Genomic DNA, 18,860 nt, shown 5'->3' on the forward strand with positions numbered 1-18,860 from the left:
GCGTCACATGAGTGGCTGCTTTTAATGCCTGAGAACTGAAGCAGCTTCCTGGTTAGCCGACGGTTTTCCTGGTTGGAATGACAAATGTTGTTTTTATCCGCCGTACCTTCCTGGTTAATGTGAATGCCTCGAAGGTTTGACTCCTTTTGAAACAACAATCCTCTAGAAAGGATCTTAAATCTTGGTAAACAGGCAGCTCTGGCCCATTTGAAATAGAAATAGAAACTGTTGAATGTTATTATAAATGAAAAACCTCAACCGAGCAACAACATAGAGGAAGTAATTCTTCTTATACGTTAATGAAAGAAAGTCACGCTCAGAGGATACGTTGGAATCAAGCTGGGTTCATGTTTTCAAATACGGAACAGCAGGAGGAGAAGAAGAAGGAGGAGAAGAGGAAGAGGATGAGGAGAAGGAGGAGGAGAAGGATACTCAGTGAGAGGAGAAGAAGGAAAAGAAGAAGATGGAGGAGAAGATGTAGAATGAGGAGAAGAAGAAGGACGAGGAGGAAAAGAGAAGCAGGAGAAGAAGAACAAGGAGGAGGAGAAGAAGAGGGAGGAAGAATAGAATGAGGAGAAGAAGAGGGAAGAGGAAGAGGATGAGTAGAAGAAGGAGAATGAGAAGAAAGACGAGGAAAAGAATGAGGAGAAGGAGAAGCAGGAGAAGAAGAACAAGGAGGAGAAGAAGAAAAATAAGAAGACAGGAGAAGAAGAAGGACGAGGAGGAAGAGAAGAAGAGGGAGGAAGAATAGAATGAGGAGCAGAAGAAGAAGGAGGAGGAGGAGAAGAGGGAAGAAGAAGAGGATGAGTAGAAGGAGGAGAATGGGGAGAAGGAGATTCAGGAGGAGAAGGGGAACAAGAGGGAGGAGGAAGAGAATGAGAAGAAGATGTAGATTGAGGAGGAGAGGAGAAGAAAAGAGTAAGGAGTCGAAGAAGAAGAGGGAGGAGAAAAATGAAGAGGAAGATGAGAAGAAGGTTAGGTGGACAAGAAGAGGGAGGAGAGGAAGAATAAGGAGGAGGAGGAGAAATTTCCATCTTTCTCCTCCAGTCCTGAATGTGTGGAGTCTTAGAAGACGACCAAGATGTCTCCATGTCTCCATCGTCTCTGTCCACATTGATTCCATCTTGGTTCATCTTGTTTCTCTACCTCCATGTTTCTGTCCCTCACCTGATGTTTACTCCTCGTGGAGCAGACATGCTCAGAGAGGATGGATTCATTCCAGATTTCCACCAGAACCTCTGCTCCTCATCCACCAGGAGGATTTTATTCTGATTATCAGCAGAAACTATGAATGTGTCCGTAGTTGATGTGTCTGGATCTGAAACAGGGAGCGGCTCTAATTATATTTCCAGGAAACATTAGTGTTTTCTCCTGATTCACTGAGTGGCGACTATGCTCACGGTGCCTCCCCCCTACACCCCCCACCCGACTCCCCCCTCGAGTAATCACTGGTCTCACCAGTGCTCCCTCTCTCTCCCTTTCTCCCCTCCTGTCCTCCACCTCTCCTCATCTCTCCCTGGATGATTTGGCTCTAATTAAGACGGTGCTCCGCCGAGAGGGGGAGGAGGGAGCGTTGACCCTGCTCGCTGTATCTGAGGCAGGGACACTTTATTCTAACAAGCTTTTATTTGCATTTGCAGTAAATAATTCTTTTGGTGGTGCACAGATCCCATGGACTCAAACCAGAGCTGGCATCAGAAATGACAATAGACAGTAAACAAGGAGGAGCTGGGGTGGAGGTGGGTTTGCAAAGTGAGCCTCCACCCAACAAACCCGGTACCCAACTTTGCCAGAAAACCCAAAACGTGAAGACAAAGTAGTTGCATACTGACTAAAATTGAAACTATTCCCAACTAAAGCTGAGACAGTGAGTATTTGGAGATTTACAGAGAAATAATGCTAATGGTGATGCTAACAGCTAGCTAGCATGTCAGCTATACTTTCCATCAGTGTGTTTCTGCACATATAAACCCCTAAAACTAAACCAGGTAGATTTCCATCACAGCATGAAGGTTGTTTATTCTAACCACAGACTGTGTAAAGATGGACGGCGGAACTGCTCTTCTAAAGTGAAGCCAAAGCAAGTAGAGCTCCCCCTGATGGCTGGCTGCAGTATAGGTCATAAGCTCCACCTCCTCCATGTTAGCGGGCGGGACTTGCGCCAAACTAAAACGCTATAAGACACGTCAAAAATTTTCAAGGATGGTTTCTGTCATTTTAGGTAGTTAATATAATGTTGACGCATGTTCAAGCGTCCATTTTTCTTCTGACAAGTTTCGTTTTAGTTTGTTATTTGACGCTATATGAACAGGATGTGACTTAATTACCAGTTGCCATGTCAACCTGTGTCTACAGTGTATAATCCAACATTCCCTTGTAACTGGTGGAGGCAGAGCAGAGCGTAGTATTAGTCTTGAGGAAGTGTGGGCGGGGCATCAATATCACGGCTCCACGTGGCTCCACCCTCAGACCGTACTGATCAGACTCCGGATCCAAAGGCACAAGATGGCGCCGCCCGTATCCCCGGGAAAATAGCATCAGTTTGGACCAATGAGAGGAAGTGGAGACGTATTGTCCATATTTATATACAGTCTATGCTTCTAAGCTGCTGGTCCACTGAGGTCTTTCTATGTAGAGCTTCCATGTTCTCCCTGTGTGAGTATGAATGTTGACTCTGATGCTTTTCCCAATTACAATCAGGAACAGTCACTGAAGCTATGTATGCTAATTAGCGTGGGTTCTCTCCAGGTTCTCCAGCTTCCTCCCACCGTCCAAAGACATGCTGGTTAGGTTCATTGGTGATTCTAAATTGGCCGTAGGTGTGAGTGTCTCTCTGTGTTAGCCCTGAGATAGACTGGAGACCTGTCCAGGGTGTACCCCGCCTCTCGCCTCAATGACAGCTGGGATAGGCTCCAGCCCCCCGCCCCCCGTGACCCTTCCAGAAAAATACAAAACACCAAATCAAACTGTTTAACTTATTCTTTCTGCAACAACTATGGTTCAAACATATCTCTTTTAATACAGGTTCTGGTGTCGTCTTAGCTCTTCCTACTGACCCCCACACTCCCGCCCCCCCGGCAGGTATAACGCGTGCCTGCTGAGGTCAGAGGTCACGGAGGCAATCAGCCGATCACCCGGCTCATGCTCGACACACAGACGCACTGAGTGACAGCCTAATTACCCAGCATGAGAGAACCCAAACCCCTCTGCTGTTCTGCAGTTAACAGGATCAGAAGGCCACTTGTCTGCCCCCCCTCCCCGCTTCCCCTTTATGCATATTTTCCTCTTTCAAGTGCTGCGACTCGAGTGTGTTTATATATATATGTGTGTGTGTGTGTGTAGAAGATGGTGGCTGATATTCACGTACATGAAAGGGTCAAGGGAGCGAGCCGGGGTCTGGGTCTGCAGATAAAGTAGAGCAGAGAGGGAAGAAAAAAGGGAATTGGTTTTGGTCACCGAGGGACTGAAGCCCGGCGCTGAGGTTAACTTGGATTACTGTGTGTGTGACAGAGAAAATGCTTTCTTTAATTCAGAACTCCTGGCTCGGAGTAATTCAGTGTGTACCAGGAGGTTAAATGTCTCGGGTTATCCTCGCAGACTCTCTCCGCTCTTTGATTTGCGTTTGGGCGGATGTTTACTAGAGAGGCTGGGGATCAGGTGTTTGGGCAGCTGAGACGCTCGGAGATAAAAACAGGGGAAAATGTGTCAGCTGCTCCTTTACATCGACCTCCAGACGTTTCTGGGAGTTTCAAAGGGAGCTTTAGAGACCATCTCCGCTGCTCCGTCCTCATGTGGTGATTTACATTTAAGTACCGACGTTCACTTCGGCGGCGCGGCTAACTTTGATCTGACGGCCCGGACTGAAAAGACGAGGTGAATCCACAGTGAGTTTGTTTTTCCGAAAATAATTCGTACCAGACCACATGAACACATGAGACGAGCTCAGATGGCAAGAGTTTAAAAAAGAATCTCACCTGAATTAGAATCAAGTTGGAGAAACTTCACAGTTGTCCTTCTAACGTGAACAAACTACAGGATGTTATTAAGATAATGTAAACCAAGAAGAGGTTCTAAATGTGATGCACACTCTGCCAATGAAACCAGAAGATGAAGATCAGCCACAACATTATGACCACTGACAAGAGAAGTAAATAACATTTAAACCATCTTGTGACAGTTCAATGTTCTGCTGGGAAACTTCTGGACCTGCATTCATTGGTGTGGATGTTACTTAGACATGTAGCACCCACCTAGACCAGACCAGACCAGGCACCCCCACCCCATAGCAATGACACTCCTTGATGGCACTCAAAAGAAACACTCAAAAAACTCAAAAAAACACGAAGAAGGTGTTGACCTGGCCTCCAAATTCACTAGATCCCAAACTGATCAAGTATCTGTGGGATGATCCACAGTGGCCCCTCCCCTTAAAGCCCCCCCCAGCAACATTCTGTCTCCAGACACCACAGGACACCCTCAGAAGTTCCCATGTCCATTCTCTGATGAGTCACCACAAGGGAGACCTGCACAATATTTTCGGAAGGTGGTCATAATGTTATGCCTGATTGGTGTACATCAGCATTATATTAATTATCTGACATGGAAGGGGTGGAGCTTATGACCTATACTGCAGCCAGCCAACAGGGGGAGCTCCACTTGCTTTGGCTTCACATTTGAGGAGCCATCATGGCGTCCACTTTTCTTACAGTCTATGCTCTTTACGCCTTTAGTTCTACGAATACAGACACCGTACCGTTGTTGCAAGACAATAATTTCCTTCATCTGTGACTTTGACATGTAACTTTGACTCATCAGCGTATGTAATCTGTGATGTGACTCACGACACTCGAGTGTTTTCGTGCCCAGTTGTTGATAAAGTTAATCGTCTGCGTCGTTAAGGTGGAGCTGCGTTTCCTCTTGAGCTGGTCACACATCAGACAGACGGCGACTCCTGGTTTGTTGGCTCCAGATGAATTCTCTGCTCCCTGATCATGTGAAGCCGGAGGCGTCGATCGTGACCCTGCACGTGGTTCATTAGACTCCCCAGAACCCGAACCAGCTCACACAGATCTGATACCTCTGTGTTTCATGGACGACAGAGCAACTCCAACATGTATATAAAATGTAAAGCCGTATTTCTGTATTTCGACAGCACGCGGCCTGGGGAAGCCATTAGTCTGGATGTGGAGGTCTGTTTGGGGAGAGCCCACAGCTGGCGGCGTAACATCTTTATTGGTCCCAGTGGAAACGGTGGCGATGGCCGCTCCAACTCAATTATTGCATCTTAGCGAGTGTCCCAGTGAAACAATGATAAATATTCATGAGCATTAACCAGTGAACAGTTGGTGTGTGGGTGTGTCGGTGAAAATAGTTTTACTTTGGTCTAAGTGTACATTTATTCCTCTACATTTATGTGGCATATATAGTTACTAGCTACTTTTAAAGCCAACGTTTTACTAGATTTTTGTCGGGGTCGTTTCTCAAAACCAAGCATGTGAACTTCAGACTTAGTTATTTGTACTTGTCAAGTTCTATTCTGAAATACAGACTCTGGAGGACGGGAGGATGCAGGATGGTCATCCCATAGTTTGGAACCGCAGCGTACCTGAAATGCATTCTGGGATATGTGGCTATAACATGTCTACGCAAGTTACCTACCAATGCTGTAGACCATAGTGTATGACTGTACGTGATCAGATGAAACAGTACGTGGTTTTTGTGGTCTAATTGGTGTTGGAGTCTCTTCCTTGGGAATTGATTCTGCTGGGCCAATCAGATCATTTGGGGGCGGGGCTTTGTGCGGTCGGAACAATAACAGTAGTCATCTGAGCGCCATGGAGTCAAATTTGTTCACAACAAAATTCACATTTCTGACGACTTTTGATTGGTTGAAGGACTGTCCAGTTGATGCAGAAGTATTTTTTTTCTGAGTATAGGTTGAAATACGTCTAATATTCCGCGTTTCCAGAGTGGGACCATTACGTTGCGATATTTGTCTTGTAGATATAAAGAAAAAAGCATCAGACGAACAAAAATCAGTGGATTCTTCAAAGATATGTATGAGAATTTCTTCTTTTCCTGCTCACGTTAATCATAAAAAAGACCTTTCAAATGTATTTTATGACTCTTTGAACAGTTAACAGCTCATAGTTTGGGCATCACAGAAGACAACAACATTTACTGTAGTAGGATTTTGAATGAACAGATTGCATTCTGAGTACAGAGCTGAGATCTGAGCACAAGTGGTCACTCGTACAAAGCTGCTAATAAACTAAACCAATAAATAAATCCCATCAATCCATTGAATTAAATTAAATTATATCAGCAACTATCTATAATTTCATTTTAACAATGTGTATTCACATGTGGTTAATTAGCGATGTGTGATCAGCTACATCCTCTTCCTTATCACCCATTCTTCACTATTCGACGTATTGATTTCACAGCTTCATATGAGGTTTCTGTGCCAAACCTCTCTTCTTTGCTTCTTATCTGTCTTGGATTATGTGCTTCCTTTTATGTGTTTTTTCTCTGTGAAGATGCTTACTCAGCAGCATTATTTCTGCGCCGCAACGTTTTACAGGCTGACGAGTCTGCTAGAAATAATAAAAAAACAAAACAAAAAACAGTTTGAATCACGGCGTTGTGTGAGATCAGAGGGACGCTAATTCCCAGACTGTGAGTAACAGTACACCGGTTTAAATTCACTGGGTTTGATCATAGCTCACCCTCGTAATAAGATGCGTTAAATTCTACAAGGAGGCATCCTCACAATACAGATTGCTGTTTTTTAATGACTCCCTCGCAGGCTCTTAAATAATGATCTCACTCTGAGAGGCGTACAGCGCACAGCTCACAACTCACACAGCATGGCGCTATATCACCCACTGTGGGATAAGTATGGTGTCAAGTTAGCAAAATGAAGCTGCTGTTGTTAAGTGATGGCCAGGAGACATCAGCCATCAACCACTTCAATCCAAGTACTTGCCGGGTTTCTGGAACTCTTAAATCTAAGTTTCTTACAGTGGTCCGTTGTCTTTATTTACCTTCATTGGTGGAAATGTGTCGTTCACTGCTGCAGACCACAGTGACGTATCTGTGCAATTTATAATCCGAGTTTTGTGCCAGTTTTTTAAATAATAAATAACAGCGTGTCCTTGCAATGAGACGTCACAGCTCATTAAGATCCACAACAAGGAGCACCGTTCATGGTTCTGAAACAGCAGTAGATGCCGATCTATCGTTTTAGGACTATCTGTCTTAGGCATGTGGTTAATTAGCGATGTGTCCATGCAAAGACTTGATAGCTCATCCTCTTTTTGTGTCTTCATTGTTACACACACAGCAAAGAAGTTCATGGTTCTGAAATAGCAACAGATACCCATCTATCGTTTTGAGACTATCTGTTCGCACAATATTCCACTTTGCGCGAAATTACGTATGCCTTTATTTGCATACTGAGCACAGAGCTGAGATCTGAGCACAAGTGGTCACTCGCACTGAGCTGCTAACGAACAAACTAATAAATAAATCAAAGCGAGAATGAGTTGATTTAAATCATTGTTAGGCTGTGGCTCATCCTCTTTTTGCCTCGTGCCTTCGTTGTTGCGCGCACAGCAAAGAAGTTCATGGTTCTGAAACAGCAACAGAAAGCGATAGACTGTTTTCAGACGGCAGCTGTCGGAAAGGATGTTTGCGGTTATTTGAAAACTGAGCACAGGACTGAGATCTGAGCACAAGTGATCTCTCGAGTCGCATGCGGAGACACATTTTAATGGCAGGTGTGAACGCAGAGATTCAGAGCAGCCCACAGGAGGCTGGATGTTAATAGCAGGTGTGAACAAGGTCAGTGTTCCAGCTCTGACTTTGTGATTAGATTGAAGACACCGCCTCCAGATGATAATGATGATGTAAAGGATCTTAAACATACATTTACTGACTACATATTCTGCGTATTCCAGGTAAAAGGGGTCTGTATGCTAGGTAGCTAGTGGTACAGCAGTAGGAGGATATTATTTGTGCACATAACCTTGGTCGGACGCTCAGCGAGGAACAAAGCTGTGACAGAAGAGGAGGTTAAACTCAGTTTGAGTCCAGATGAAATGAGAGCGGAGGTCTGTGTGTTTTTGAGGCTGATTCTGTGATTTCCAAAGACATCAATCTCCATCACGTCTGGTTTATGTGATCGTCTCTCGGTCATGATCACTCTCTCTCTCTCTCTCTCTCTCTCTCTCTCTCTGTCTCTCTCTCTGTCTCTCTCTCTCTCTCCTGCCACTTGTGTCGCCATCTGTTCTCGATTAATGTGAGTTACGAGCAGTAATTGAAGCATCTGTTCATCCGGTGCGCATCCTTTTATCTCTCCACACCTCTCTCCGTCTGTATCGTTCACTCTGAACTGATCAGTTATCATTTTTAGTTGGTTCACCGGTTTGGCCCATGAGAAAATATCTTGATATAATATTTCATCCTGATTTTATTTCTAGCCAAAGTTCATTCTTGCAGACCTCTCTATGACCTATATGGTGTATCTGACGTTGGTGAAGAGCAGTTGTGAAGCTCAGTGCGGTGTTTCTGGCCGTCTCCATCTTGGCTCCCAGATAATTTAAAAATATCTTACATTTTTTCTTGCTCTGTTCGGTCTCCACCCTCGTCTGAGATGAATATCTGTCTCTTCAGCTGCTAAAGTCTCTGCTATGTTCACCAGACCATATCTGACAGTGTTTGTCTTTTCTAATGACTTAATAAAACGACATAATGAATCACTACAAAATGATTCACAAGACCACAGCAGTACACAAACATGAGCTAAAACACAGTCAACAGTGCTTTCTAGCTTTCTCCTAGCTCCCTAGCCTCTCAGCTAATAGTAGCTTCTCCTAGCTCCCTAGCCTCTCAGCTAATAGTAGCTCCTCCTAGCTTCCCGGCCTCACAGCTAATAATAATGCTTATTAGCTTCCTAGCTTCCTAGCCTCCTAGCCTTCCAGCTAAAAGTAGCTCTTCTTGGCTTCTTAACCTCCCAACTAATACTAGCTCGTCTTAGCTTCCTAGCCCTTAGCTTCCCAGCTAAAAGTAGCTACTCCTAGCTTCCTAGCGTGCCAGCTAATAGTAGCTGTTCCTAGCTTCCCAGCTAATAGTAGCACCTCCTAGCTTTTTTTAACACTTTCTATCTTCCTTGCTTACTAGCTTTCTAGCTTCATAGCCTCCCAGCCAATAGTAGCTCTTCCAGGCCTCTCATCTAATAGTAGCTTCTCCTAGTTTCCCGGACTCCCAGCTAATAATAACACTTCCTATCTTCCTAGCCTCCTAGCCTCCCAGCTAAAAGTAGCTCTTGCCAGCTTCTTAACCTCCCAGCTAATACTAGCTTGTCTTAGCTTCCTGGTCCTTAGCTTCCCAGCTAAAAGTAGCTCCTCCTAACTTCCTAGCCTCCTTGCTAATAGTAACTGTCCCCAGCTTGCTAGCCTCCCAGGTAATAGTAGCTGTTCCCAGCTTGCTAGCCTCCTTGCTAATTGTAGCTTCTCCTAGATTCCTAGCCTCCCAGCTAAAAGTAGGTCTTCCTAGCTTCTTAGCCCCTCGGCTAATAGTAGCTAATAGCAGACAGTAAACCATTGTAGTCGGCAGGAGCATAATCAGTTCCCAACGGGGAGACTTCAGATCAACTTTCCACCTCAAAAAAAAAAAAAAGTGTAAACTTTAAGTTGTTCTGTCTTCCAGGTTTTAAATCAGACGCATCGTTTAGTTTCCTCAGTTCCTTCAGCATATCCCCAGGAGAGGTGTAACCACTGTAGGTGTGAACCCACTCGCTGACATACAACCAGAGTTAGCCTTGTCTCTTTTATTGATTGCTTCACTTTACCTGACACAGGCCTGTCAGCTAATCACTGTGAAACCCCTGCAAACCAGACTGAGCCAGACTCTTGGTGAAGACACTCTCTAATCCGACAAGATTTTAGAGAGATGCTGTGAAACGCTGCTGAGAGACAGACTAAAAAAAAAAACAAGTGTGTTGTAAGTGTGTTAGACGGTCTGTGTGTGCTAAGCTGGCAAGAAGCTAATAGGCCGGATGTGTGTGAGCAGCAGGCTGGAGGTGGTGGAGGAGGTAGACTCTTCCTGCTGTCACTTTCTGTCTGATTCTGGCATGTTTACACCCTGGATGGGGGTAAAAAGCTCTGACACACACCTGCACACACACACACACACACACACACCTAAGCCTTACCTTATTGTTCTACCCGTCCGCTCACACACTGAGATAATGGCCAGCGTGCTATGATTATAGTTACCTATAATCATCCTCATCTGACTAAAATTATCCCCGAGAACAGGAGACGAACGCCCGAATGTGAAACCCTGCATCCTCTGTGCTGCAGCCAAATCAGCGTGAAGGCGACAGATTTGAGGGGCAGGGATAAGTAGAAGTGGGCAGACAGGTGGGGCGTCCATATGTCACCCCGGCTACCGGCCCGGGACGAGGGTCAGAGGCCAGGCTGCCGTCTCTCTCTCTTCTCAGCGTGGACTCTTGGCTTTGGCGCTAGGAGCTAAATCAGAGTCGCTGCATCTCTTCCTCATTTGACCGGCGTGTCTGGATTTAAAATGACTCTGTCTCGCTGTCGAGTGGAAGCTTTTGTGTCTCTTGTTAAAGTGGAGCTTCAGTGCTTTAACACATCAAACACTGTGCTGTTGGTTTAGCTACAGCTGACTTGGAATTGCAGCTCATGTAGGCACCTTTTTTTTAATTGATTTTTGATTAAAATCCTCTTTTTAAAAAGTCCATCGCAAGTGCGGCGGTATTAAGAAGATGCATAAATAAATGAGAACTCCTAATGTGGAGTCTTAAAAGTCAGTTTTAGTTTTTTAAATCATTTTTATGTGCAATATGCATCTTTGAATTGCATAAATTGATAATAGAGTTTATAAGGTGTTAGAAAAAGGGCAATAAATATTCACAAAGAACAAAAATTACACATTTAAACATTTAATTTTCTCCGACAAAGCCACAAAACCCAAAGATGTTCTGTTTATTAACCTTGAGAACCAAGAAAATTCAGCAAATTCAGATAAATTCAGATGTTAAATCACCAGTTTAACCTTTTTTTTAGGAGTTTTCATAAAATGCGCTTTAACTTTCTACTTGTGGCTCTAGAATAAGCGCCCTCAAAAATAAACACGCCATGCCCCAGCTGTAATCGCCAACCATTTATCACAGTTTTGTGTTAATCGACGCCGTGGCCCGTTCACATTCATCAGAGACACCAACGCAACAAAAGGCCAAAAGGCTTAATGGATCGGATTAGACTTGACCCCCGGACTCCATTTGTTTCAATGAAGCTGTCCTGAGGACGAGGACAAAGACGAGCGCCGCAGTAGAAAGTGTCAGGCCGGACGGGAGCGTCCGTGTAATCTAATTCCTCTCCTCTTTGTCTTCATTCACTCACTGTCCCGACAGATTATGCTTGAATTGGTGGAGGGGAGGGAGGAGGGAGGAGGGCGGCGGGATGATGAATGGATGTCGGGAGGAACGAAGACGAGGAGAGAGGTGGACGAGATAATTAAGTTACAGTGTGGTCAGCAGTGTCGCCTCCTCGATCCTCCTCATGAATTTAACGTCATGATTAATTGTCTGTGAAACCCGGAGCTCTAGTGAAGTATGTGAGGACGAATGTGTATCGAGGCTCGGCATTTTAATCGCCACTTCTCTGGTGTCACTAACCCATCTGACCTTAACAAGCTACTTTTAAGAGGTAAAACGTGTCCTCGTATAAATCGATTTCTCTTGTCGTCCCATCTTTTTGACGCTGACGGTTGGTCTCTAGTTGACGTTCTAGTCCAAATGCTTCAGAGTGAAAGTAGTAGAACAAAGAAATATCACAGAGTCTTCCTCTGTTTGAAAAGAAAACACCTCCTTCTGCAGCAATAACATCAACTAAACGTTTACAGGTAACTGCTGATCAGTGGTCTACAGCAGCTTGGAGGAATTTTAGCCCATTCCTCAGAACAGAACCACTTCAGTTCTTTCCTAAACATTCATCTTGTTCTTCTTTAACCGTCCTTTTGTAGAACCTCTTGTGTTCTTGGGCTCCTTGTCTCGCTGCCTGACCCAGTTCCTCTTCATATGAACTAAAGCATGTCTAAACAAGGTCAAGGTCTCAATATGTGGGCTCGTCCGGGATTTGAACCCGGGACCTCTCGCACCCAAAGCGAGAATCATACCCCTAGACCAACGAGCCACATATGTGGTATCAGAAGATGCTGTTCCAGATTCTGGTCTTTCTATTCTTGAGGTTCATCAATGGTTCACAGCCTGTGATAAACCCTCTGTATTTGCTCTTGTGACGTCTTTTGTTCATGGTAGACCTGGATACTGATGTTCCTACCTTCCATACAGAGTTCTTCACTTGTCTGAGATCATTCACCAGTAGTCTCCTGTAGAAAAGCAGCTTCCAAATTGAAATACGACCCTTTAAAACATCTACAGACCCTGTTACCTGCTAAACTCCTGAACAACATCCAACATTTTTTCTGCATGAAAATGAACGTTCATCTTGTTCTTCTTTAACCGTTCTTTTGTAGAACCTCTTGTGTTCTTGGGCTCCTTGTCTCGCTGCATGACCCAGTTTCTCTTCATATAAACTAAAGCATGCCTAAACAAGGTCAAGAACCCAATATGTGGGCTCGTCCGGGATTTGAACCCGGGACCTCTCGCACCCAAAGCGAGAATCATACCCCTAGACCAACGAGCCACATATGTGGTATCAGAAGATGCTGTTCCAGATTCTGGTCTTTCTATTCTTGAGGTTTATCACAGACTGTAACCTCAAGATGAGCCTCGGGAATCTGGAACAGCATCTTCTGTCGGTGCATGCGTGGCTCGTTGGTCTAGGGGTATGATTCTCGCTTTGGGTGCGAGAGGTCCCGGGTTCAAATCCCGGACGAGCCCTCATGTCGGGACCTTGACTTTGTTTAGACATGCTTTAGTTTGTCTGAAGAGAAACTGGGTCATGTAGCAAGACAAGGAGCCCAAGAACACAAGAGGTTCTACAAAAGAACAGTTAAAGAAGAACAAAATGAATGTTTATCATATTAATCATTTTCATGCAGAAAAAATGTTGGACTGTGATAAACCCTCTGTATTTGCTCTGGAGACGTCTTTTGTTCATGGTAGACTTGGATACTGATGTTCCTACCTTCCATACAGAGTTCTTCACTTGTCTGAGATCACTCACCAGTAGTCTCCTCTAGAAAAGCAGCTTCCAAATTGAAATCCGACCCTTTAAAACATCTACAGACCCTGTTACCTGCTAAACTCATGAACAACATCCGACATTTTTTCTGCATGAAAATGATTCACATGATAAACATTCATCTTGTTCTTCTTTAACCGTTCTTTTGTAGAACCTCTTGTGTTCTTGGGCTCCTTGTCTTGCTGCATGACCCAGTTTTTCTTCAGACAAAGTAAAGCATGTCTGAACAAAGTCAAATATCCAATAAGTGGGCTCGTCCGGGATTTGAACCCGGGACCTCTCGCACCCTAAGCGAGAATCATACCCCTAGACCAACGAGCCACGTATGAAGGGCACGTAAGAAGGTGTTTCGCAGATGTCCTGACATTTTCTTTCATCCTGGTCCAGATGCAGCAGAACAGGCCCAAACCAGGACATTAGCACCCCCATGTTTGATGGAGGGATGAGGTTCTGATGCTGGAATGATGCAGTGTTGTTTCATCTCCAAACATGACGCCTCTTATTTAAACCAAACTATTCTACTTTGGTCTCATCTGTCCACTAAACATTGTCCCAGTAGTCTTCTGTCTTGTCCACATGATGTTGATCAAACTGCAGATGGGCAGGAATGTTGTGTATTTTCAGCAGTTGTTGTTGTTGTGATATCTGTTTTAGAAAACGGTGTAAAATCTTAACATGCAAAGTAACTACTCTATATTTACCACTCAAATGAAGTGTATAAAAACATAAATATGCAACTATAAAGTGCATTTAGCAGCATTACTTGCTTTACTATTGTGTCAGATTGAATTTAACTTTCTTGTTCTTTAGTTTTATTACCATGCTGTATAAAACCACAGTTACATCATTTTAGCAGCGTTTCCTCAAACCAGAAGTCTTGAGGATGGAAACCTAACGACCGTTCTTCCGTCTGCAGGCTTACTTTCGTCAGGGGGTTGCCCTGCAGTATCTGGGTCGTCATGCCGACGCCCTCGCAGCATTCGCCTCCGGCCTCGCTCAGGACCCCAAGAGTCTCCAGCTGCTTGTCGGGATGGTGGAGGCCGCCATGAAGTCGCCCCTCAGAGGTAAGAGTCTCCGACACCGGCACCGACTTCACCCTGTAGCAACGTGATTTATACAGGCAAAGGCAATCAGACAACACAAGCAACTCAGGCAACTCAAGCAATAAACGCCAGCCAGCACTTGAGATCTGATCTCAGTTTGTGTGTCTGTAAATCAGCAGCGCCATCATGTGGTCAGTAGAATATTGTAGCAGCTGCTGTCTCTAATGGATCTCTACCTACCGCTGGATCAGAACCATCAACAGCTGCTTGTTGACTTGGAGACATGATCCAGATTTTGTTCACACTACCAAAGGAAGGAGGTCACATGTGTCCCAGACCACCTCCACATGTGGACTGACACCAGATCAGTGTTCACAACTGGACTCTAACCTGGACTCTAGAGACCAGATCTGTGTTCACACCTGGACTCTAACCTGGACACTAGAGACCAGATCTGGACTCTAACCTGGACACTAGAGACCAGATCTGTGTTCACACCTGGAGTCTAACCTGGACACTAGAGACCAGATCTGTGTTCACACATGGACTCTAACCTGGACTCTGGAGACCAGATCAGTGTTCACGCCTGGACTCTAACCTGGACTCTAGTGACCAGACCTGGACTCTAACCTGGACTCTAGAAACCAGATCTGTGTTCACACCTGGAGTCTAACCTGGACACGAGAGACCAGATCTGTGTTCACACATGGACTCTAACCTGGACACTAGAGACCAGATCAGTGTTCACACCTGGACTCTAACCTGGACTCTGGAGACCAGATCTGTGTTCACACCTGGACTCTAACCTGGACACTAGAGACCTGATCTGTGTTCACACCTGGACTCTAACCTGGACACTAGAAACCAGACCTGGACTCTAACCTGGACACTAGAGACCAGATCAGTGTTCACACCTGGACTCTAACCTGGTCACTAGAGACCAGATCTGTGTTCACACCTGGACTCTAACCTGGACACTAGAGACCAGACCTGGACTCTAACCTGAACTCTAGAGACCAGATCAGTGTTCACACCTGGACTCTAACCTGGACTCTAGAGACCAGATCTGTGTTCACACCTGGAGTCTAACCTGGACACTAGAGACCAGATCTGTGTTCACACATGGACTCTAACCTGGACACTGGAGACCAGATCTGTGTTCACACCTGGACTCTAACCTGGACTCTAGAGACCAGATCTGTGTTCACACCTGGACTCTAACCTGGACTCTAGAGACCAGACCTGGACTCTAACCTGGACACTAGAGACCAGATCTGTGTTCACACCTGGACTCTAACCTGGACGCTAGAGACCAGGTCTGTGTTCACACCTGGACTCTTGTGATCAGATCCGGTTTGAACTGGGCCTGTATGAGAGAGTGTGCAGGAAAAAAAGCTTCTCTCTCTCTGATTAATTTCTGATATGGTCCATTTCCAGCTGGAAGAAGCGGAGGACAGTGAAAAGTGTGTTTGTTAGCATGAATTAGCTTCTCGTGGGGTTTCACCATAAAATATTCACAAGCCAGATTCTGGGGTGTCATTGATCTCTCCGTCCCACAGTTCGCTTTTATGTGCAGGTCTCCACAGCGTACGAAGATGAAGGAAGCGCGCATACAATCAAGAATGGTCTGCAGGCTAGAGTTGGCCCAGGATTATGATTTTTATTCATTTATTTATTTATTTATTTTGCCCTTCAGCCACATCAGAGCGAGAGCGGGGCTTCTGGGAGTAGCCTTCTCCTTGGCAAGCAACGGCAAATGTCTGCGCACGTGGATTTCTGCATCTGTTGTTTCACCTTAGAGCAAAACCTTGTCGAGTGCTCACAAGATTTCCCCTTTGAGGTCGAGATGCGGCGTGATGAGCGCAAGGACGAGGCTTCGCAGACCAAAAGAGAATAATTGTATTTTATTTCAAATTAGACATTTACAAAAAGGTTTTCAGCAGATGGAAGAGGAGCGCAGTACGCCCACTGTCCAGCCTGAACGACTGCTAAGCTCCTCCTGTGGTTCTGTTGCTCTGCAGGAGGTTGTTCTGCCATCCCGGGGCAGCAACCTTCAAAACTTGATCTCCCATAATCTTCAAAGCAAGCAAACCTCCGAGTGTTGCAGGGAGCTGCAATGTTTGAGTAAGCAGTCGGCAGCATGTTGGACCATGGAGAAGGCCAATATGGTGTGCAGTAAGCACAGCGGGGAGCTGCAGTGTCAACAGCAGGGATGAGGGGAGTCTCCTCTGGGTTATCTGTGCTCCTTTGCTGATGTCTTCTTTACACTAGGCACTGGCTGAATTAGTTTTTCCAAAGCAGAACCGGTTCCTTTAGCTGTATATTTATTAGCCTTTGAGGCACAAATTATTCTGTTTGACAAGATATTTTCTGAGACTACAAATGCAAACAAGGACCACTGAGGTTCAGCTAAATATGACCCGGAGAAAGTTTTTCCACTCGTGGAAGGGAAGACTTTTTTGAAACAACAAACACAGACTTTGTAGGTTAATACTAGATAAGCTCTTTCTGCAGAAGCTGATTCCTCCTAATTTTAGAAATCTGATTTGTCTGGACGGTTTAATCATTTACGGAATAAAGAAAAACATCTACACTTAATTTTATATGTTTTATTGTCATTTATTCAAGGAGAAGTTTACTCTTGTTATAAAAGTTTTTTTTAATAGCTTTTAATGTCGACATAGTGCCTCTACAGCACGTCACTATTCACCCTTATTTTTAAGTAGCAGCTCTTCCTAGCTTCATAGCCTCCCAGCTAATAGTAGCTCTACCTAGCTTCCTAACGTCCCAGCAAATAGTAGCTCCTCCTAGCTTCCTAGCTTCCCAGCTTATAGTAGCTTTTCCTAGCTTCCTAGCGTCCCAGCTAATAGTAGCTCCTCCTAGCTTCATTGCCTCCCAGCTAATAGTAGCTTTTCCTAGCTTCCTAACGTCCCAGCTAATAGTAGCTCTACCTAGCTTCCTAACGTCCCAGCTAATAGTAGCTCCTCCTAGCTTCCTAGCTTCCCAGCTTATAGTCGCTTTTCCTAGCTTCCTAGCGTCCCAGCTAATAGTAGCTCCTCCTAGCTTCATTGCCTCCCAGCTAATAGTAGCTCTTCCTAGCTTCCTAACGTCCCAGCTAATAGTAGCTCTACCTAGCTTCCTAACGTCCCAGCTAATAGTAGCTCCTCCTAGCTTCCTAGCTTCCCAGCTTATAGTAGCTTTTCCTAGCTTCCTAGCGTCCCAGCTAATAGTAGCTCTTCTTATCCTCCTATTGTCGCAGCTAATAGTAGCTCCTCCTAGCTTCATAGCCTCCCAGCTAATAGTAGCTCCTCCTAGCTTCCTAGCCTCCCAGCTAATAGTAGCTCTTCCTAGCTTCCCAGCTAATAGTAGCTTTTCCTAGCTTCCCAGCTTATAGTAGCTCCTCCTAGCTTCCTAACGTCCCAGCTAATAGTAGCTCTACCTAGCTTCCTAACGTCCCAGCTAATAGTAGCTCTACCTAGCTTCCTAGCTTCCCAGCTTATAGTAGCTTTTCCTAGCTTCCTAGCGTCCCAGCTAATAGTAGCTCTTCTTATCCTCCTATTGTCGCAGCTAATAGTAGCTCCTCCTAGCTTCATAGCCTCCCAGCTAATAGTAGCTCCTCCTAGCTTCCTAGCCTCCCAGCTAATAGTAGCTCTTCCTAGCTTCCCAGCTAATAGTAGCCTTTCCTAGCTTCCCAGCTTATAGTAGCTCCTCCTAGCTTCCTAACGTCCCAGCTAATAGTAGCTCTACCTAGCTTCCTAGCTTCCCAGCTCATAGTAGCTCTTCCTAGCTTCCCAGCTAATAGTAGTTCTTCCTAGCTTCATAACCTCCCAGCTTATAGTAGCTCTTCCTAGCTACCCAGCTTACAGTAGGTCTTCCTAGCTTCATAGCCTCCCGGCTCATAGTAGCTCTTCCTAGCTTCCCAGCTAATAGTGGCTCTTCCTAGCTTCCCAGCTTATAGTAGCTCTTCCTAGCTTCCCAGCTAATAGTGGCTCTTCCTAGCTTCATAGCCTCCCAGCTCATAGTAGCTCTTCCTAGCTTCCCAGCTAATAGTGGCTCTTCCTAGCTTCCCAGCTAATAGTGGCTCTTCCTAGCTTCATAGCCTCCCAGCTCATAGTAGCTCTTCCTAGCTTCCCAGCTCATAGTAGCTCTTCCTAGCTTCCCAGCTAATAGTGGCTCTTCCTAGCTTCATAGCCTCCCAGCTCATAGTAGCTCTTCCTAGCTTCCCAGCTTACAGTAGCTCTTCCTGTTTCCTCTTTTAAATGATGAATCCAGTCTACTGCCATCTGTTGCTATGAGTTACTTCCTCTCAGGTGTAGAACCTAAGTACCAGCTGGTTCTTGGCTCCAGTCTTTGTGGTACATTCAAGTCCACGTTTTGATCCATCAGATCTTTACAGGAACATAATCAGTTCCCAACAGAGAGACTCCAGACCAACTTTTATCCACAAATATTTTTTGATTTCTTTCTTAAAACACAAACTCAAAAGCAGAAATATAATGTGTGATTATTTACCAGAGCTGCGTTCCCTATTCCAGCACAAAGCTGCAGAGCGTTGTAAAACACGATGAGAAATGAACCA

At 45.0% G+C, this 18,860-nt stretch overlaps 1 protein-coding gene across 1 annotated transcript in view; it reads left to right on the forward strand.

Moving 5' to 3' along the window:
- The window catches only part of ttc28 (tetratricopeptide repeat domain 28), a 111,684-nt gene that overhangs the window by 56,116 nt on the left and 36,708 nt on the right, over window positions 1–18,860 (forward strand). The window contains exon 3 of the mRNA XM_084572223.1: window positions 14,155–14,302. Within this exon, the coding sequence (XP_084428349.1) occupies window positions 14,155–14,302 (148 nt within the window). The remainder of the gene's footprint in view (window positions 1–14,154; window positions 14,303–18,860) is intronic.

This window comes from Chelon labrosus, assembly GCF_963514085.1.
Source record: "Chelon labrosus genome assembly, chromosome: 22".
Taxonomy (NCBI): Eukaryota; Metazoa; Chordata; class Actinopteri; order Mugiliformes; family Mugilidae; genus Chelon; species Chelon labrosus.